Genomic DNA, 21,303 nt, shown 5'->3' with positions numbered 1-21,303 from the left:
CAGCCCAGGCAGAAAAGTTCATGAGATTCTTATTGCTAGTTAACCAGCCCGTTCTTCCCCTCCCCCCCCCAAAAAAAAGCCAGAAGTGGAGTTGTGGCTCACTAGTAGAGCATCATCCTTGAGTGAAAAATCTGAGGAACTATGCCTATGCCCTGAGTTCAAGCCTTAATACTAGCACACAAACAAAAAAGTAAAGATGAAGTTAAAGTCAGCAAGGTTCCAATGACTGGAAAAGACTCACTATAGTTGTCTTCCTTATACATACATATGACTCCGCTGACTGGTGCTTAAAAAATAACTTCAATGCTGGTGCTGGTGCCTCACGCCTGTAATCCAAGCTACTCAGGAGGCTGATATCTGAGGATCATGGTTCAAAGCCAGCCCAGGCAGGAAAGTGAGACTCTTATCTCTAATAAACCACCAGAAAACTGGAAGTGGTGCTGTGGCTCAAGTGGTAGAGGACTCGCCTGAGCTGAAAAGCTGAGGGACAGTGCCCAGGCCCAGAGTTCAAGACCCACAACCACTAAAAAAAAAAAAAAAAAGAACTTCAGTAAGCAACGTTTCCAAGAGACATAATCAGTGATAATCCATTATCATCATCTTGTTATCTTTCGAATGGAAGCCATGTAGGCTAGATGGGCCTAGGACTGTGATTTCCCTGAAGCAGGAGGTTTTCATGGAAGGATTCAGCAAATTATCACTTTGTTTCTGGATTCTAGATTGTTGAATTGATGAACTCTGCTTATAAGTGAGGAAAAGGAAACACAAACACTCCCTAACAAGCTGGATGCCATGGCTCACACTTAGCTACTCAGAAGGCTGAGGTATGAGGATCACGGTTCAAAGCCAGCCTGGGCAGGAAAGTCCATGAGACTCTTATCTCCAATAAACAGCCAGAAAAAATGGAAGTGGTTCTGTGGCTCAAGTGATGCAGTGCTAGCCTGGAGCTGAAGAGCTGAGGGACAGGGTTCAAGCCCCACGACCAAAAACAACAACCAAAAAGTAAATTAACAACTCCCTAGGTTACTTTAACAAAATGTATAGTTAGCAGGGAGCTGGTGGCTCACGCCTGTAATCCTATCTACTTGGGAGGCTAAGATCTGAGGGTTGCAGTTCAAAGCCACTAGAAAACCAGAAGTGGTGCAGTGGCTCAGGTGATAGTGTACTCACCTTGAGCTGAAGAGCTGAGGGACAGTACCCAGGCCCAGAGTTCGAGCCCCATGACCAACCAAAAAAAATGTTTAGTTAGGTTAAAAATTACTGTTCAGGGGCTGGATGGTGGCTCAGTGGTTGAGTGCTTGCCTAGAATGCATGAGGCCCTGGGTTTGATTCCTCAGCACCACATAAGCAGAAAAAGCCGGAAGTGGCGCTGTGGCTGAGCTGAAGAGCTGAGAGACAGCATCCACAACCGACCAAAAAAAAAAAAAAAAAAATTACTGTTCAGCAGTGAAACCTGTTGAAATTGATTTAGGAAGGCGCCAAGGTTCAAGGGAGAATGATCAAGGGATGAGATTGTTCATCGTTTTTTATCATTAGCATTTGTTTTTTTTTTGGGGGTCTGGTCGTGGGGCCTGAACTCTGGGCCTGGGTGCTGTCTCTCAGCTCTTCAGCTCAAGGCTAGCACTCTACCACTTGAGCCACAGTGCCACTTCCAGCTTTTTTCTTTTTCTGTTTATGTGGTGCTGAGGAATCGAACCCAGGGCCTCATGCATGCAAGGCAAGCGCTCTACCACTGAGCCACCTTCCTAGCCCCTAGCATTTGTTATATTTAGAAATTAGCGTAAAATTGAAACAACTCTTCCCCAAACTTCTCATTCTCTGATTGGTAATATGATGATTAATTCATAGAGTGTCTTTTTTTTTTGTCAGTTGTGAGGCTTGAACTCTGGCCTGGGTGCTATCCCGAGCTCTTCAGCTCAAGGCAAGTACTCTACCACTTGAGTCACAGCACCACTTCTGGGTTTTCTTGTGGTTAATTGGAGATAAGAGTCTCATGCACTGTCCTGCTCAGGCTGTCTTTGAACCATGATCCTCAGATCTAGCCTCCTGAGTAGCTAGGATTACAGGCATGAGCCACCGGCACCTGGCCAGGAATATTTTCTAGCTCATGGAGGCTATTCTAGTACTTGTGGTATATTCAACATCTCTAAAGCATTTAGTATTGCAAAGCATTCAATTTATTTCACCTTGGTGTTTATCAGAGTCCTTAGAAAAGCTTTATGAGGTAATGTTTGTATGAAACTCTCCATTTTTTTCTTCTTATTTTGGTAATTGGATTTTTTTGTTCTCCTTAATCATTGTATCTGAAAGTATTTTTGCAAGTATGACTTAAATTTACCTTTCTTAACAGCTACAGCAGTCTTCGTATGTGTCTATAGCAAGCAACTCTAACTTCACTGGAACATCTGGCATCCAGACTCAGGCAAGGCTTCCATTCAATGGGTGCGTATTTTAAAAACGTGTAAGTTAAATTGTTGAATCAGTACAACATTAAATATTCATTCCATACTATAGCCTATTTGATTATCCCCTTAAAGCTATGTTAGCATTCCTCTAAAATACTTATTTTGAAATACTTGAAACAGATATGTGATAGAAATGGTTAAAACCCATGCACCCTTTACTCAGATAAGTCTTTGAACCATTTGTCCCCTTCCTCCTCCCTCCCTTAACTATTTTTTTTTTTTTTTTTGGGGTCCAGTCGTGGGGCCTGAACTCTGGGCCTGGGTGCTGTGCCTCAGCACTTCAGCTCAAGGCTAGCACTCTACCATTTGAGCCACAGCGCCACTTCCGGCTTTTTTCTTTTTGCTTATGTGGTGTTGAGGAATCAAACCCAGGGCCTCAGGCATGCAAGGCAAGTGCTCTACCACTGAGCCACCTTCCCAGCCCCCAAAGAAGACTATTATAGAGCCTACTGATCACTTCTTTAAAAAATGTAAATGGAGGGGCTGGGAAGGTGGCTCAGTGGTAGAGCACTTGTCTTGTATGCATGAGGCCCTGGGTTTGATTCCTCACTACCACATAAGCAGAAAAAAAAAAAAAAAAAAGCTGGAAGTGGTGCTGTGGCTCAAGTGGTAGAGTGCTAGCCTTGAGCTGAAGAGTTGAGGGACAGCTCCCAGGCCCAGAGTTCAGGCCCATGACCGATTCCCCCCCCCCCCCCCCTAAAGAAAATGTAAATGGAGCCAAGCATTGGTGGCTCATGCCTATAATCCTAGCTCCTCAGGAGACTGAGATCTAAGGATCACTGTTGGAAACCAGCCCAGGCAGGAAAGTCTGTGAGACTCTTATCTCCAATAAACTATTCAGAAAAAGCTGGAAGTGGTGCTGCAGCTCAAGTGGTAGCATATTAGCCTTGAGCACTAAAGCTTAGGGACAGTACCTAGGCCCTGAGTTTAAGCCCCAAGACTGGCCAAGAAAAAAAAAAGTAAATGGAACATATAAAAAATTCCATTAAAGATAGATACATTTGTGAAGTTTACTTTTGGCAGAAATTTGTAGATGGTAACGTTTTTTAGTTTTAAATAATTATGTTAAGTTTATTGACATGTTTGTCTTTATTTGTGTTTGAGTAGCATAATCCCATCAGAGTCTGCCAGTCGGCCCAGGAAGCCCTGCAATTGTACAAAATCTCTGTGTTTGAAATTGTAAGTGTTTTTTGCTGTTATTTGCTTACTTGATACAATCAGAAATAGTCTCAGGCCAGGCCCTGGTGGCTCACGCCTGTAATCCTAGCTACTCAGGAGGCTGAGATCTGAGGATCGCGGTTCAAAGCCAGCCCGGGCAGGAGAGACCGTGAGACTCCTATCTCCAATAAACCACCAGAAAACGGGAAGTGGCGCTGTAGCTCATGTGGTAGAGCGCTAGCCTTGAGCTGAAGAGCTGAGGGACAGTGCCCAGGCCCAGAGTTCAAGCCCCACAACCGACAAAAAAAAAAAAAAGAAATAGTCTCAGGACTAAATGTAACTAATTAGAAATTCTTAATAAATTAATTTTACAAGTGATAGTATTTTAAATAAGCATACAGGGGTAAATGTTTGAGAATAGCACTTAAATATCCTTTCATTGGTTCAAAAAGAAATAATGTATTATATATGTGATAACACAACATGAGTTATAAGTAGTTTATGTTTTTCATTGGAATAAATAGATCTTGTTTAGAACCTTGGTATTTGGTGTCCTCCATGAACTGTGACCTTGGGGTGGTTTGGAGGACCATTGAATGATTAATTTGCTTATTTGAATTAAATTAACAGATCTGATATGACAGTTCCATGCAAAGCTGTAGAGCTTAGAATCCCAAAGCACAATAGCTTAATTGAGTGAGTAGATGACATCAACAAAATGTAGTCATTTACTTTCTCCAAAATTTTGAAACAACTTACTTGGGACTCATAGAGTCATGTAATTCATGTGTTGGCATATTTATTGGATTAGATTTTAAGGTTGCAATTCTAAGAGTTGGTAAGTAAAATTTTGAGCTCTAGTTTGTGGTTGCCTGTATGTTTTAACTCTGTATCTAGGTGGCTCTGAGTATATTTCTGAGGTGTACTATATGTAATGTGATACACATAAGACACAGGACTCTATAGGATCAAATAATTACTGTTTTTATTTACTAATGACTTTTTAAATTTACACTCATTTTATCTTCCAGATACTGTGATTGCTTTGCCAATGGTGAATTTTGCAACAACTGCAATTGTACCAATTGTTACAACAATTTGGAACATGAAAATGAAAGGCAAAAAGCAATAAAGGTGATTTTTTTTTTTTCATTTAGCAGACAAAAAAATCTCATTTTACCTTTTTTTTTTTTTTTTTAAGGACTCAATTGTCTTACCATGAAAAATATTAGTTCCATTTGCGGTGCTTAATCTGATTCAACTTCCACTTCTATTTGATCTGTTTTGATAGGCATGCCTTGACAGAAATCCAGAAGCCTTTAAACCAAAGATAGGGAAAGGAAAGGAAGGAGAATCAGATCGACGGCATAGCAAGGGGTGCAACTGCAAACGGTCAGGATGCCTTAAAAACTACTGTGAATGTTATGAGGTATGATGCTGTTTGAGGAACAACCCAATCATCCTTTGGGAAGGGTTTTAGAAAGAACCTGCTACAAAAATTTAGTGGGATATTTGGAAAATACTTTATTGTGGTTTGAAACTATGCACATGTTTAAGAGCCCTTGTTGGAGGAATGCCTCGTGGCTTTCCAAGCAGGGATTGAGAGGAACATTACCTTGGGCTCATTATTACAGCTTAAATTTCAGTTGCTGCTTACCAATTCATAACTCTTCAATCATTAATATCTGAAAGAACATAACCCAAAGCCCCAGTATATTGAATTTCCAAAAGAAACAATAAAATGGAAATGATGTAGTAACTATAGCAGTGCTTCTCAGTGGAGGGCCAGTGCTGACTATTGGTTTCCCTGGCCCTTTTGGAGTCTTAAGTGGGTATAAATGTTCTATCTGGGGTATAGTCCTGAAATGAGAGATTATCTTGAACTAAGATTCTTGAAGAATATTGCTGTGTGGGAAACTAAATCACATTAAGAAGTTTGTGGGTCTGGGAATGTTGCTTAGTGGTAGAGTGCTTGCCTGGTATGCGTGAAGCCCTGGGTTCCATTCCTCAATACCACATAAACAGAAAAAGCTGAAAGTGTCGCTGTGGCTAAAGTGGTATGCTAGCTTTGAGCAAAAGCTTAGTGACTGCACCCAGGCCTCGAATTCAGTCCCCTGGACTGACAAGAAAAAAAAAAAAAGTTTGCTTTGTGGTCTTGAACCCCGGAAAGGAGAAATATCAAATATAGTCAGATGAAGTTACCAACCATCGTGCGGTGACTTGCAGTGTCATAGTCAGCAGTCATTTACCAGGGGCTAGCTTTCTTCTCTTTAGAAGTGATAGGTACCATACAAGTCCTCTTCTCCTTGCCTGAAGACATTGTACATTTTATTATTTTCTCCTCCCTCCCTCCCTCCCTTCCTTCCTTCCTTCCTTCCTTCCTTCCTTCCCTCCCTCCTTCCCTCCCTTCTTTCTCTTTCTTTTTTTCTTTCTTTCTTTCTCTTTCTTTCTTTCTTTCTTTCTTTCTCTCTCTCTCTCTCTCTTTTTCTTTCTTTCTCTCTCTTTCTTTCTTCTTTCTTTCTTCCTTTCTTTCTTTCTTTCTTTCTTTCTTTCTTTCTTTCTGTCTGTCTGTCTGTCTGTCTGTCTTTCTTTCTTTCTTTCTTTCTTTCTTTCTGTCGTGGGGCTACAACTCTGGGCCTGGGCACTGTCCCTGAGCTCTTCAGCTCAAGGCTAGCGCTCTACCAGTTGAGCCACAGCGCCACTTCCAGCCTTTTCTGCTTATGTGCTACTGAGGAATTGAACCCAGGGCTTCACGCATACAAGGCAAGCACTCTACCACTTAGCTACTTTCCCAGCCCTTATTTTCATTTTTGAAGCTTATATGGCTATCTAGTCATGTCAGGAAAGTCATGGATTCCCTAATTGGCTTCTTACTCACCTCAGCTATCCACAGACAGTTTTTTTGGTTGTTTTCCTTGTAGGAACCTCCTTTTTAGCTTTAGCAGAAAGCTTTGCTGTATACTTGGGAAACTGTCTGCATATCATGTACTCTTCTATAAAATGCATCATATTGAAGATGTCATTTACTGCATTTTCTTTGTCATGAATTCTTTCTGAATTTACTATTTAGAAAATCAACAAAGCCTTGCACCGGTGGCTTATGCCTGTAATCCTAGCTACTCAGGAGGCTGAGATCTGAGGATCGCTGTTAGAAGCCAGCCTGGACAGGAAAGTCCATGAGACTCTTATCTCCAGTAAACCACCAGAAAACTGGAAGTGGTGCTGTGGCTCAAGTGATAGAGTGCTAGCCTTGAGCTGAAGAGCTCAGGGACAATGCCCAGGCCCAGGGTTCAAGCCCCACGACAGTAAAAAAAAAAAAAGTCAATGACTTCTCAGAACTAAAGGTAGTATAGTAGAGTAATATTTCATTTTTCTGTCAGTATTAATGAACACTTTATCAAGATTATTTTTGAAAGACACTTAAATGACTTCTTGTTGGAAGCCAGATTTTCATTCACTGGTGGCATATATTGACTTTGTTCTGTTGGGTTACCTGACAAAAATAGTTTATAAACCATATCATACAATGCTGTTAATGGAAATGTAAGAACTAACATATGGATAGTTTTGTTTTTGAAAACCCTCAAACCAAGTTTGCTAAAAGAAAGGAAAATAGTAATTAAAAAAAAAAAGAAAGGAAAATTGCTGTAAAACTAGATCAGGATGGCAATTCCCTTTCATGTACAAGCTTGGCATATGAGATGCAAACACATGAACTAATCATTTAATTAAACTGATGAACAAGTCTGTGAGTTAATAAAAGTAGAAAAAGAAGTAGGATGGTTAAAGTGAAGAGAGACATCTGTCCTGGTTTTCCTTAAGAAACTATCAGAATAGACAACATGTCTAATAGCTAATTTGTCATTCCAAAATTCAAATGAAAAAACTTGGGAAATATGTAACTATGGATTATAGTGGTTATTTGGATTGCTATGACTTTTTATTTATTTATTTTTTTTGGGTCAGTTGTGGGGCTTGAACTCAGGGCCTGAGTGCTGTCTCTGAGCAATTTTTGCTCAAGGCTAGCACTCTACCACTTAGAGCCACAGTTCTACTTCTGGTTTTTCTGGTGGTTAATTGGAGGTAAGCATCTCACAGACTTTACTGTGTGGGCTGGTTTGAACCTCAATCCTCAGATCTCAGCTTCCTGGGTGGCTAGGATTATAGGTGTGAGTTACCAGTGCCCAGCTGTCAGTACGAAGTATTTTTTTTGGTTTTTTTTTTGGGTCCGGTCGTGGGGCCTGAACTCTGGGCCTGGGCACTGTCCCTCAGCTCTTCAACTCAAGGCTAGCGCTCTACCACTTGAGCCACAACGCCACTTCCAGCTTTTTTCTTTTTGCTTATGTGGTGCTGAGGAATCGAACCCAGGGCCTTGAGCATGCAAGGCAAGCGCTCTACCACTGAGCCACCTTCCCAGCCCACGAAGTTTTTTTTAATGTTGTCTGACAGTTTATGTTAACTTTTTTTCTCGCAGTCTTGGGGTTTGTACTCAGGGACTCAATCTTGCAGAACAAATGCTCTATATTTGAACCACACCTCTAGTCCTGTTTGCTTTTTTTTTGGTCAGTCATGGAGCTTGAACTCTGGGCCTGGGCACTGTCCCTGAGCTCTTCAGCTCAAGGCAAGCGTTCTACCACTTGAGCCACAGCACCCACTTCTTGCCTTTTCTGTGTATATTGTGCTGAGGAATCGAACTCAGGGCCTCATGCATGCGAGGCAAGCACTCTTACACTGAGCCACCTTCCCAGCCCTCCTGTTTGCTTTTGATCTTTTTTTTTTTGGTCCTGGGAACTAAACTCAGGGCCTGGGCACTGTTTCTCAGCTCAAGGCTAGTGCCCTACCACTTGAACCACAGCACCACTTCCGGCTTTTTTCTGCTTATGTGGTGCTGATGAATCGAACCCAGGGCCTCATGCATGCAAGGCAAGCACTCTACCACTGAGCCACCTTCCCAGCCCCTTGATCATTTTTTTTAGATAGAATCTCAATACTTTTAATCCAGGGCCAACCTCAGACTACTATTCTGCCACTTAGAATTACAGATGTGAGGCACCTTGCCTGGGAATTTTTGTTGTCTTGAGACATTGGTTTAAAATTAAATTGGCTTTTTTTTTTTTTTATCTCATTGGTTTGCATTTGGACATCACATTCAAGGTCCTGTCATATGGCTTCAAGACTGAGTTAAATGAGTATATGTAACCCTTCTTTATTTTTCCCCTACCATCCCTTCCTTCCCACATTCCCCCCTGCAAAGATGTAAAGTTCATTTTCAACATACTGTCTTGTACATCTCATTGTTACAAAGCATTTTGTTATTTCCCTTCCCCTTCCCAAATTAGAAAAATGTATATACAAGATGCAGGACACAGGAATTCAATACATGTGATTCGTTTGTTTGTTTTTTGTATGTTTTCCCCCCATGGTACAACCCTGTCAACATTTTTTAAATTTTTTTTTTGGTCGGTCATGGGGCTTGAACTCTGGGCCTGAACGCTGTCCTTCAGCTCTTCAGCTCAAGACGAGTGCTCTACCACTTGAGCTAGAGTGCCACTTCCAGTTTTCTGGTGGTTTATTGGAGATGGGAGTCTCACGGTCTTTCCTGCCCAGGCTGGCTTTGAACTGTGATCCTCAGATCTCGGCCTCCTGAGTAGCTAGGATTACAGTCTTGAGCCACCAGCTCTTGGCCCCGTCAGCATTTTTTAAGTGCTTATTATGGCTCACTGGGGAAGGAACCATCCCTAGTAAACAACACTTAAATCCTTTTCATGTGGACTGAGGTTGTGGTTACATGAATGGAAGACACTGACATGGTAACAGTGACTTCATTGACATACTTTTATTTTTTTATTTTTTTAAAATTTTATTTTTGTTTTTTCGTGGGGCTTGAACACTGGACCTGAGCACCGTCCCTCATCTCTTCAGCTCAAGGCTAGTGCTCTACCACTTGAGCCACAGCACCACTTCTGGTTTTCTGGTGGTTTATTGGAGATAAGAGTTTCACAGACTTTCCTGCCCGGGCTGGCTTTGAACCGAGTTTCTCAGATCTCAGCCTCCTGAGTAGCTAGGATTACAGGCATGAGCCACTGGCATCTGGCATGACATACTTTTATATGTAATGTAACATTCATACTCATGAAGAGTGTGTGGTGTTCATATTGGGGAGATATGAATACAAACATTGGTCAGCCTTGCTCAAACATAGCCACAAGCAGCTGATTGTGTAGGCTTGGTTAAAAAAAGATCTTTCTATCAGCCCTTCTGTCAGCTGACCAGATAATGAATACAATTGTGTGTTGATTTGATTCTGAAATCTACTTACAGTGATGTTTTTGTTTTGATTTGGAAACTTTTCTTTTGTAAATCTTATAGGCAAAAATAATGTGTTCTTCAATATGTAAGTGTATTGGCTGTAAGAATTTTGAAGAAAGCCCAGAAAGAAAGACATTGATGCACTTAGCAGATGCAGCTGAAGTAAGGGTCCAGCAGCAAACGGCTGCGAAGACGAAGCTGTCTTCTCAGATTTCAGATTTGCTTACTAGGCCAACGCCAGCTTTAAATAGTGGAGGAGGAAAGTAAGTTGATAGTTTTGATTTCTTCTTTTTTTCTCTCTCTCATATTCATTTTGATAAGGAAGGTTTCTCTTTAGAAGGTCAAAGTTGAGTTGGTTATTTTAAATTCTGGTTTTTCCATTTTCCTTCCATCTTTCTTACTTGTGAAGGAATTTATGGTAACAAAAAACCCTATAAGACCTGTTGTGCTATTCTAAAGTACACAGTAGTGTTTTAATTTCTGTGTTTAAAATTTAATTGGTTTTATCTCTACTATTTGAGTACTCTCAAGCAAACCAGTTTTTATTTTTTTCAGCGTATGCTCTTTCTCATATTTTCTTGCCTTCTTTTACTTTTTCCTTGTTCTTGGAGCACTTCTCCTATTCTGTTAGACCACCTTGACACTGTAACATTGAAATATGGTTGTTATCTCTTTAACTAGAATGCTGTGCTCCTGAGTAAAAAGCTTTGACCTTAAGTCAGGCAACTGGGCACAGTTGTGAGTGCCTATAGTCCCAGCTACTTTGGAGGCTAATGCAGAGGATCACTTGAGCCCAGGAGTTTCATACCAGTTTGATCAATGCAGCAAGAGCCCATCTCAAAACCAAAATAAAACCAAACACACACACACACACACACACACACACACACACACACACACACACACACACACACACACACACACACACACAGGCACACACACAGGCACACAGGCACACACACACACAGGCACACAGGCACACACACAGGCACACACACAGGCACACAGAGGCGCGCGCGCGCGCACACACACACACACACACATGAGAAATAGATTAATTGAAGATCTGTACTCCCAGATGTTTTTGAAAAGGTGGAAGAGGGAGCAAGGTCAGAGTTTAATACAGTCTATGCTATTTAGTACTGAGTTAAATAAACAAGTAGCTCTACTTATTACCTAAGTTTTCTTATCCTTAAAATGGCTTTTACAGGTGGCTGTGAGCAATGAAGCATTTTCATTATAGGTGTTTGCAGTATACCAAAACAGTTTATAATTTGGACTTAGGTTTATTTATTAGACATTAATTTGAAGAATTATTAAGAGAATAGACCTGGCATTTATTATTTAAAAATGCTTAAGTGGAAATAAGATCCAGCTGGGTGCTGGTGGCTTATGCCTGTAATCCTAGCTACTCAGAAGGCTGAGATGTGAATATTGTGGTTTAAAGCCAGCCTGGGCAGGGAAGTCTGTGAGACTCTTATCTCCAATTAACAACCAGAAAACTGGAAGTGGAGCTGTGGCTCAAAGTGGTAGAGTACTAACATTGAGCAAAAGAGCTCAGGGACAGCCCTCAGGCCCTGAGTTCAAGCCCCACAGTTGACAAAAAAGAAATAAGATCTGATTTGTTGCTTAGAAAAGTAAGGTCCTCCCTCCCTCCCTCCCTCCCTCCCTCCCTCCCTCCCTCCCTCCTTCCTTCCTTCCTTCCTCCCTCCCTTCCCTCCCTCCCTCCCTCCCCTTCCCTTCCCTCCCTTCCTCCCTCCCTTCCTTCCTTCCTTCCTTCCTTCCTTCCTTTCCTTCCTTCCCCTCCCCTTCCCCTCCCCGTCCCTTCCCTTCCCCCCCCCTTCCTTCCTTCTTTCCTTCCCCTTGAACTCAAGGCCTGGCTCTTTTCTAGACCTCTGCCACTTGAACCACAGCACCACTTCCAGTTTTTTCTGAGTAGTTTATTGGAGATATGAGTCTCATGGTCTTTACTGCTTGGGCTGGCTTTGAACCACAATCCTCAAATTTCAGCCTCCCGAATAACTAGGATTACAGGCATGAGCTACCATTGCCTAGCCATAAACCTTTTTTTTTTCCTACAAAGTATTTTAGCCATTAGTGGTTTTTTTGTTTTGTTTATTTTTGGTTTGGTTTTATATATTTATTTGAGACAGGTTCTTGCTGTGTAGCCCTGTCTGGCCTTAAACTTAATGATCCTCCTGTCTTGAGCTTCAAGGATTGAGTTCAGTGTGTTGCCACCATTGGTTCTAAGGATTGCCCTGTTTGTTCTAAGGAACTGTTACCACTGAAACATAATTTGGAAATTGTCTTGACTGTACACAGTGGTGGGTTGACTCTTTAGGGAGTTGACATGGGTTCCTTTCTGGTCTTAATGATCCTTTAGATGATGGAATCTAATCTCCTTGTGGAGATTAAATATATTGGCGCAGTAAAATATTTTTAATTTTCCCACTTGGGAGAATGTTTATAGATATGAACACTAAATTATACACTATGGGACTAGAAACATAGTTCAGGGTATGTGCAAGGAGGCACTGGGTTTGAACTTTCATGCACAAAAGAAATAATGTACACTGTAATCAAGGATGTTTTTTTAAAAGCTATGAAGTTATACCAGCACTCTAACAAGTCTTTGAGTTTTACCTTTGATTCTTTGCCTTTCCTCATTCTTGTTTATAGTTCTAAATATTTTATAATGGGCACTTTTATGGTATTTGGCTAGTATTACTAATTAAACACTGTAGTATTAACATTGTGGCATTAATATTTTTAAATGCTTCCTTATACATTGAAGATTTCTATACAATTGAGTGGCAGCCTGAACTTTTGTCATGTTGGGCCATAATTTAGTGCTGCAGTGTTCTATATTGGCCAATTATTTACAGGCTGTTCAGTTCATGGATGATTAGGTTGCAGTATTTACTGTGTCAGGCTTACACTTGACTTGGTTATAATATAGAAAGCTTCAGCACAGAGTACTACTTAGCAGTTCAAGTCTGTGTCATTGACACTGTGTAGAGTAGTATTTGACTTTCCCTTTGTTTTCTTTGTTGTGGTGGAACAATGTAGAATTTGGGTATGCTTATTTGTTTTTCTTTACAAACAATGCAAAGAAATGTGTTAAAATGTATTGTTTCCAATAGTACTCATCCAGCAAATACTCAGGGAATATCTGTGAGTTGCTCACTGTTGTAGGCACTGGAGAAACAGCAAAATTATCAAAACATTTGTGGAGCTTATAGTCATGAATTCGATGAACTCCACTTTCAGAAGTGTCCAGTATACTGGTACAATTATGTCTTTTAGTTAATCAGATGATCTTGTGTAGGTAAGAAATCAGGTGTTTTATAATAAATCATGTAGTTCCTGAACTACCTTTTAAAATGTGCTAGAGGATGAGAAAAAATCTAACTTTATTCAGCTCTTTAGTGTGTGTTTACAATGCAAATTTTGATGTTCATGTGGGTGAAGTGTAGAAGTGTCAGCTGAGATTCCCAGAAGGGTTTACCCAATCACTATCATTATCATCTCACTCTCTCTCTCCAAAATCATTTCAGGTTACCATTTACATTTGTAACTAAGGAAGTAGCTGAAGCCACATGTAACTGCCTTCTTGCCCAGGCTGAGCAGGCAGACAAGAAGGGAAAGTCAAAGGCTGCAGCGGAACGGATGATACTTGAGGAGTTTGGACGATGTCTGATGAGTGTCATCAACTCTGCAGGAAAGGCAAAGAGCGATCCCTGTGCTATGAATTGCTAACTCCAGCCCAGGAGATGAGGAAGGGAGCTGTACAGGAAACTTAATTTTTTGCAAGCTAGTTTAACAATTACTGTATTTTAATTCAGTCCTTGTTTTAAAAAACCTGAAATAATATTGAAAGAGAAGAAATTTTAAATGAGGAAATTAGTACATTTTAAATAATAGTTAATTCTGCTTATGCCCCTTCTAAATTGAATTTAACTTAATTTTTTTCCTTTATTGTATTATATAGATGTTTAATTTGCTTGAGTTTCTTAAGAAGTAGATGTTCTGTCCTTCTGATTTTATTGATAAAAAACACTTATAAATTACTGTAATATAATTTATAATGTATGGTGTCGTATGACTTTATTCAATAGAAGAAGCCAAAGCAGCATGGGTATTACCCAGTCATCTTTGGTTCTAGATTTAGAATATTTCAGATATGCAGATAAAATGTCTACATAACAAATTGTTATGAAGCAGATTCAAATGACATTTTGTGTTAGAAGAGCACTATCTTTTTAAGAAAAAAAAATCATCTTTTTAGGATAGATTCTAAAAATACCAACAAGTAATCCCCATGTACACTTTTAAAATGAAAAAAAAAAAACTTTTAAAAAAACAAATCCACAATATGGTATTAAGGGGCAGTAAGGACTTTGAGAGGATGGCATGTACTCTTGTGAGGAATGGCTCACCTGCCCTAGGTGTCCAGCTTCCCTCTCAGAGGTGGTGCATGTTGGAACAGTTGTCATGTGGAAGTAAGAGGGCTGTGAAGAGAAGCACACACCATTACATTGAGACAGGACAGAAGGGATCCCATATAATAAGGATCAGGCTCAGCATTGGGCTTGGAAAGAGAAGTCAGGAATTTTGAGGTTGAAAGAGATGAATTTAGGGAAGGACTTTTCACAGATCTTTTTGTAGACGTTGGAACTGAGACATTTCAGACAATACCTGTCTCTTTACCTGATGTACTGAAAATGGGCCACCTAACAAAACTTTCAGAGATGTAATGGGATTTGATTTTATAAGGAATCTTTAATATGGTTTACTTTAAGCCAGTGAGTTATTAAGATGAAGTTGGGTGTTTTCATATAACTAACATAACATAAATCATTTTTAGTAATTCAAGAGCTCTATGAATTTAAGAGCCTATTGTAATAGGAGTTTGATTTTATGAAAGGAAAAAACCATGTTGAAATTCAGACATTTTGTTTGTTCCTTAATCCTCAGTAATTATTACATTTCCTCCAAGGACTATAGTTGTATGTATTAAGTATGTATATATGTTCATATGAACATGAAAGATACAGGCAATAGAAAAAATACAAAAGAGGATTCCGTTATTCATTTAAGTATCCTTCTTTAGGTTTATAAAACTATAGTGCAGTAACTTTAAATGTAGATAATACAGATGTTCTTAGCACCTCATTCTAGTATGTCTAATTAAAATTGTATAAATGTAAATTAGTGTAAGGATAAAATATGTAATCAAGTTATTTTTCAACAGATTGCAATAAGTTTTTGGTCTAAACCTAAACTTTGTTCATTTTGTATATACTCTGTTTAATTCTAATTACATCATTGTGATGTGTATTTATATACAGTGTGCAGAAATGTTTGTGAAGTTCTCATTTAATTGTAGATTATGTACGATGGCATTGCTTAAGAATGTCTTGCTTGTAAAAATTTAAAGGTGCAATCAAATGCTACTAGTTTTTGATTTTCAAGAAACTAAAATATTGTTTTTCTTCCTGTGTAGTACATACTAAACAACTTTTTGTATTTAGGCATTTGCATCAAACTGCTGAACAAGATTAATAGTCACATTAATTCAACAATTTAAAAAGACTATTTGGGGAGGGCTGGGTATATAATTTTTTTTAGCTCTATTTACATCCCAAAGTAGAAAAGATTAAATTTATATTTCCTAGAGCTATTCAAAAAATACACTTTTCTATATTGTAAAAACAGGACAGGAAAGAAAATCATACATAAAATAAACATTTATACTATTCTGTAAAAAAGTTTTTGCATTTATTTTTAATAATATTACTTTTAACCTTTCAACATGCAAGAAACCTAATTTTATCTGATTTTCAGGTATATTTGACATTGTTTCTAAAAACATACAACAAAAGAACTAATTCTTAACGCAAATTGCTTTCAAGTGAGATCATCTCTACTTTTGTCTATTTTCTTCTAGGATTAGTAACTCCCATCTCCATTTACTTTTTAATGTGTGATATTCTTTATATATATATAAAATTGTTATTGTAGAGGTGATACACAGAGGGGTTACAGTTACATGAATCAGGTAATGAGTACATTTCTTTTTGAACCATGTCTCACCCTCCATCACTTTCTCCCAGTTTTTTCTCACCTATAAGATGTAGAGTTCATTTCCCACATAATGTCTAGTGAGTTACCCCTGTTGTATTTGTTCACCCGTTGATGTGGTATTCTTTTCATAGTGTCTTGTCTTTGGAGAACGGAAAGCAACCTGCAGGTCTTCCCTGGAAAATGGAGCCTTAAATGCAGCAGGTATAAGCAAGTAGACCCAATGATTCAGCCTCAGGTTTTGATATTTGAGAATTGGTATTTTCCCAATCTTATGTACAATGTGAATAAAAATGCCTTTAGAAAAAATTTTCATTTTTGTTCTATAATACTAGTAATAAGAAACTGAATGTTTTTAGTCAGTCTTTCTGTGGTTATACTGTACCTCTTAGTGCTTACATAGGAATCCTAGAGCTACCACTAAAAGTCCAAGAAAGCCAGTAAGCTAGTCTTTTTTTTTTTGTTGGTCGTGGGTCTTGAACTCTGGGCCTGGGCGCTGTCCCTGAGGCCTTCAGCTCAAGGCGAGCGCTCTACCATTTGAGCCACAGTGCCACTTCTGGCTTCTGCTTATGTGGTACTGAGGAATCGAACTCAGGGCCTCATGCATGCAAGGCAAGGACTCTACCACTGAGCCACCTTCCCAGCCCCTCAGCTAGTTTTTACCATTGGTGCTAATATGTATTATGAAAATTACCTAAGCATTTTTTCTTAAGTTTTCCTTTTTCTTTTCTTCTTTTTTTTTTTTTTTTGGGTCCAGTTGTGGGGCCTGAACTCAGGGCTTGGGCGCTGTCCCTCAGCTCTTCAGGTCAAGGCTAGCGCTCTACCACTTGAGACACAGCGCTACTTCTGGCTTTTTTCTTTTTGCTTATGTGGTGCTGAGGAATCAAACCCAGGGCCTCATGCATGCAAGGCAAGCGCTCTACCACTGAGCCACCTTCCCAGCCCCTCTTTTCTTCTTTACTTTTTGCCAATCCTGGGGTTTGAACTCAGGGCTGGGGCACTGTCCCTGAGCTTCTTTTTTCTCAATGTTAGCATTCTACAACTTGAGCAACAGACCCACTTCTGGCTTTTTCTGTGTATGTGTTTCTGAGGAATAGAATCTAGGGGTTCATGCATACTAGGCAAGCACTCTACCACTAAGCCATATTCCCAGCCCCTCTTAAGTTTTCTTTAATTCACAATTTAGCATTCATTTGTAGGCCAAATGTGAGCTTTTAAAAAAAAAAATTCTAGATGATTTTCCCCCCATGCTGTGATTAAACCTAGGGCCTTTGCACATGCTAGACAAACATTCCACCTGCTGAGCTATCCAAGGCCAGACCAGGAGATTTTATGTGATGAATACTGTAATGAGTTTTTGAAAATTAAATATTTCAAGTGAGGTGCTGATGGCTCACACTTACGGTCCTGGGCATTCAGAAGGCAGATATCTGAGGATCAAGGTTTCTAAGTCAGCCTGAGTAGACAAATCTCAGGGATTCTTATTTTCAATTAATCAGTAAAAAACTAGAACTGGAGGCATGGCTCAAGTGGTAGAGCTGGAAACAAAGTGAGGGAAAAACCAGTGAGTGTGAGGCTTTGAGTTAAACCAACAGGTCAACAGTAAAAAACAAAATATTTCCTTTTCAGTGGTAAATTTTGGGACAGGATATATGACATTCTTCGTTTTTACTCAAAAGCATTAAGTATATTCAAAAAGTACATGTTTTATTATAAGACCACAAGGACTTTGTGATAGCAACTGAAATCTGGCAGTGTAAAAAAAAAGAACAACACATAATGACCAAGTAGAATCTATCCTAGGAACAAGACTGGTGATAGAACAGTAAGAAAAATCAATGTAATCAATATACAAGAAGGAAGGGAAATGGGACTAGGTGAATTGGCTAATGCTTGTAATCCCAGATACTTGGGAGGCAGAGATTTTGGAAGATCATTCAAGGCTAGCTCCGGCAAGAGTTACTGAGTTCATCACAGCAAACAAGCTGGATATGATGTAATCCTAGTTATGTAGAAGCCAGCCTAGACAAAAACACAGGAATATACCAGAAAAATAAGCCTAAAGGATTTGTGGGGAGGGATTAAATAGACTCATATTTACTAGGCAGGCACTCTACCATTTGGGCCAAACCTCATCCGTCTTTTCCTATCCATTCTTGGTTTGAAAGGTTTGGTGTTATTTAAGATGCCAATTCTTGCCTGTAATCCCAGCTTCTTGGAAGGTGGAGATTATGGCTTGAGGACAGCATAGGCAATTAGAATTAAGCAACTCTCAACTAGCAGACTAAGTAATCCCAGCTACATGGGAGGGATAGGTAGGAGCATTGCAATCCAATCTGACTATAGTCATGTTGGACTTACCTACATTTGTCTTATATACCTAGGATTGCTAGGTCACAGGTAACTGATACACCTTTTGGGGGGAGTGGTGGGGAGTACTTATTGTTGAACTCAATGCTTTGCAACTGCTTGGCAGATTTTCTGCCACTGACCCTTACCCCATTTTACCTCAAAGCACATCTATGATCTGTAGTATGTTACATTCCCACCAATTGTGAATGAGGGTCCTAATTTCTCCACATTCTCTCCAGCACTTGTCTTTTTTAAAATCCCCCACCCCCCCCCCCTTTTTTTTTTGTTGCTCATGGGGCTTGACCTCGAGGCCTGGGCTTTTTTGCTCAAGGCTAGAGCTCTGCCACTTTGAGCCACAGTGCCAGTTCTGATTTTCTGATGGTTAATTGAAGGTAAGAGTGTCAACTGACTTTGAACCATGATCTCCAAATCTCTGCCACTTGAGTAGCTAGTATTATAGGTGTGAACCATTGGCACCTAGCTAGCACTTGTCTTACTTAAACTTAGGAACTGGGCGCTGTTCCTTAGCTTTTTTTGCTTAAAGCTACTTCTTTACCACGTGAGCCATGCCTCAACTTCCAGATTTTGGTGGTTAGAGGTAAGAGTCTCATGGACTTTGCAGACTGGCTTCAAACAATAATCCTGAGATTTCAGCCTCCTGTATAGCTGGGATTACAGGTGTGAGCCACTGGAGCCTGGTTCAGCACTTCTTTATTCCAGGCATCCTAGTTGGTGTGAAGGAAAAGGGACATCTTACTACAGTTTGTTCTGATGGTTAATGATGCTTGGTATACAATTTCATTGCCATTTGAGTATCTTCTTTAACATGTCTATTAATATTCTACCCATTTTAAATTTTGGCTTTGCCCTATTATTGAGTTATAATTCTTTGTACAATTCAGAATGAAATCCTTTTATGAGATGAATTATCTACACGATTTTCTTTTCATCCAGCTTATGTTCTCTGCTGACTTTCATGGGATCCTTCTGAAGTACAAGGTTATAATTTGAATGAAGTCCCAATTTATTTTCTTTCATTTTTGTTCATTTGGTCTGTTAGCTAAGAAACCAACACCTAGTCCAAGTCTCAAAGATTTACTTCCTTTTAAGTTTTATAGCTTTACTTTTTACAATTGGGTCTTTTTCTGTTGCGAGTTCATTCTTTGGCACGTGTTTATCCAGTTGTCCAAGTACTATTTGTTGGAAAGATAGATGAAATTAAAGAAAAGCTGGGTGCCAGTGGCTTATTCCTATAATCCTAGCTATTTAGGAGGCTGAGATCTGAGGATCACAGTTCAAAGCCAGCCTGGACAGGAACATCCATGAGACTCATCTCCAATTAATCACCAGAAAAACCAGAAGTGGTGCTGTGGCTCAAGAGGTAGAGCACTTGCTTTGAGCTGAAGAACTCAAGGACAGTGCCCAAGCCCAGAGTTCAAACCCCATGACCAACAAAAAGAATGTAATGAAAGAGAATATTTTTGCTGAAAAGATGCAGAATAGATATTATAATTAACTACACTAACCAAATAGGAATAAATCGTTTATTTCACTGTAACGACTCAGATAAACCCAACAAGACCGTTTGCTTTCTGAAGTGCAGTGAAGGAAATAGTCTCATGTTCAGCATTTATCTGTGAGTTACTTGCAAAGTAATGCAAAATATTAAGTATAAGAAATGTTAGGGGCTGGGAAGGTGGCTCAGTGGTAGAGTGCTTGCCTTGCATGCATGAAGTCCTGGGTTCCATTCCTCAGCACCACATATGCAGAAAAAGCCGGAAGTAATGCTGTGGCTCAAGTGGTAGAGCACTAGCCTTGAGCTGAAGAGCTGAGGGACAGCGCCCAGTCCCAGAGTTCAGGCCCCATGACTGGCAAAAAAAAAAAAAGAAAAAGAAATGTTAGTACATTAGTCAAATACAACAGGAAAGAACAGCAGACATTACAGATGTGGACCACAATTTAAATAAAGATCAAGTATACAACCTGTATTTAGATAGGCAACAAGTTAAACGTTTTGGTTTGCAAATAAAAAGTACAAACCTAAAACTTAAATAGAAATCATCAAAAGATGAACAGGAAAATGCCTTAAAGAGTACTAAAGTAGCTGATAGTCTCTGGAGAATAAAGCCACCGAATGTAAGTATCCAAACAGTATATTTCCAAATATATGTTCATGTAGGTACATGAAATAATATACTTAAGATGGAAACATGCAACACTTTTACTATTTCATTTATTCTTTAAAGATGATACAAAGGAACTGCCCTGTTTTAACTTGTCTCTTGATAACATAGGCCATAAAGCAATCTTGCTTGTGAACTCATGCAGAACTGTGCTCTGAGAAGGAAACAGAAGTCTAGTTTAAAATTCTTGCTAAAACTTTCGTATAAAAATATATATAGTAAGGCAATGAGAAAATAGTACAGTAGTGCTATAGCCCATTTAGTATGTTGAAACACTTTGTAAATTTTTTTTAACATATTTATTTTGTGGGAGGGCAGATATGGTGTTTTATGCTTTTAATTCCAAAGGAGGAGGAAGAGATTCAGATTACAGTTTGGGGTAAGCCAGAACAAAAGGTTCACAAATCGCCACCTCAATAAGTGGAGTGTGGTGTTTTGTACACTTGGGGTCCCAGCAGCATGGAAGGCAATAGGCAGGAAAACTAGTCCAAGACCAGCCTGGACAAATAGAAGACTGTCTAAAAAAAAATCTCAAACATAAAGGGCTGGGGGTGGGGCTCAAGCATTGTAAGGTAAATCATCCCAGAAGTCACATTTTAAAATATTGAATATTGGAGTCTTTTTTTTTTTTTTTTGTCGGTCACGTCGGCCTGAACTCTGGGCCTGGGCGCCATTCCTGAGCTCTTCAGCTCAAGGTTAGCATTCTACCACTTGAGACACAGTGCCACTTCCGGCTTTTTCTGCTTATGTGG

The 21,303-nt window shown here is 39.6% G+C and overlaps 1 protein-coding gene across 5 annotated transcripts in view; it reads left to right on the top strand.

Annotated features, from left to right (window-relative positions):
* Nucleotides 1–15,703, top strand: part of Lin54 (lin-54 DREAM MuvB core complex component) — a 72,566-nt gene extending 56,863 nt beyond the window's left edge. For all 5 annotated transcript variants that reach the window (XM_042678225.1, XM_042678222.1, XM_042678223.1 and 2 more), the window contains exons 8-13: nt 2,351–2,442; nt 3,573–3,644; nt 4,655–4,757; nt 4,915–5,052; nt 9,993–10,195; nt 13,490–15,703. In XM_042678225.1, coding sequence (XP_042534159.1) covers nt 2,351–2,442; nt 3,573–3,644; nt 4,655–4,757; nt 4,915–5,052; nt 9,993–10,195; nt 13,490–13,691 — 810 coding nt within the window. In that variant the 3' untranslated portion in view covers nt 13,692–15,703. The remainder of the gene's footprint in view (nt 1–2,350; nt 2,443–3,572; nt 3,645–4,654; nt 4,758–4,914; nt 5,053–9,992; nt 10,196–13,489) is intronic.
* The last annotated feature ends 5,600 nt before the right edge of the window (nt 15,704–21,303 follow it).

Source organism: Dipodomys spectabilis, unplaced genomic scaffold, assembly GCF_019054845.1.
Source record: "Dipodomys spectabilis isolate Male_0828 unplaced genomic scaffold, ASM1905484v1 ptg000043l, whole genome shotgun sequence".
Lineage (NCBI taxonomy): Eukaryota > Metazoa > Chordata > Mammalia > Rodentia > Heteromyidae > Dipodomys > Dipodomys spectabilis.
The sequence above is the reverse complement of the archived record's forward strand: the minus strand, read 5'-3'. Positions and strand labels throughout refer to the sequence as shown.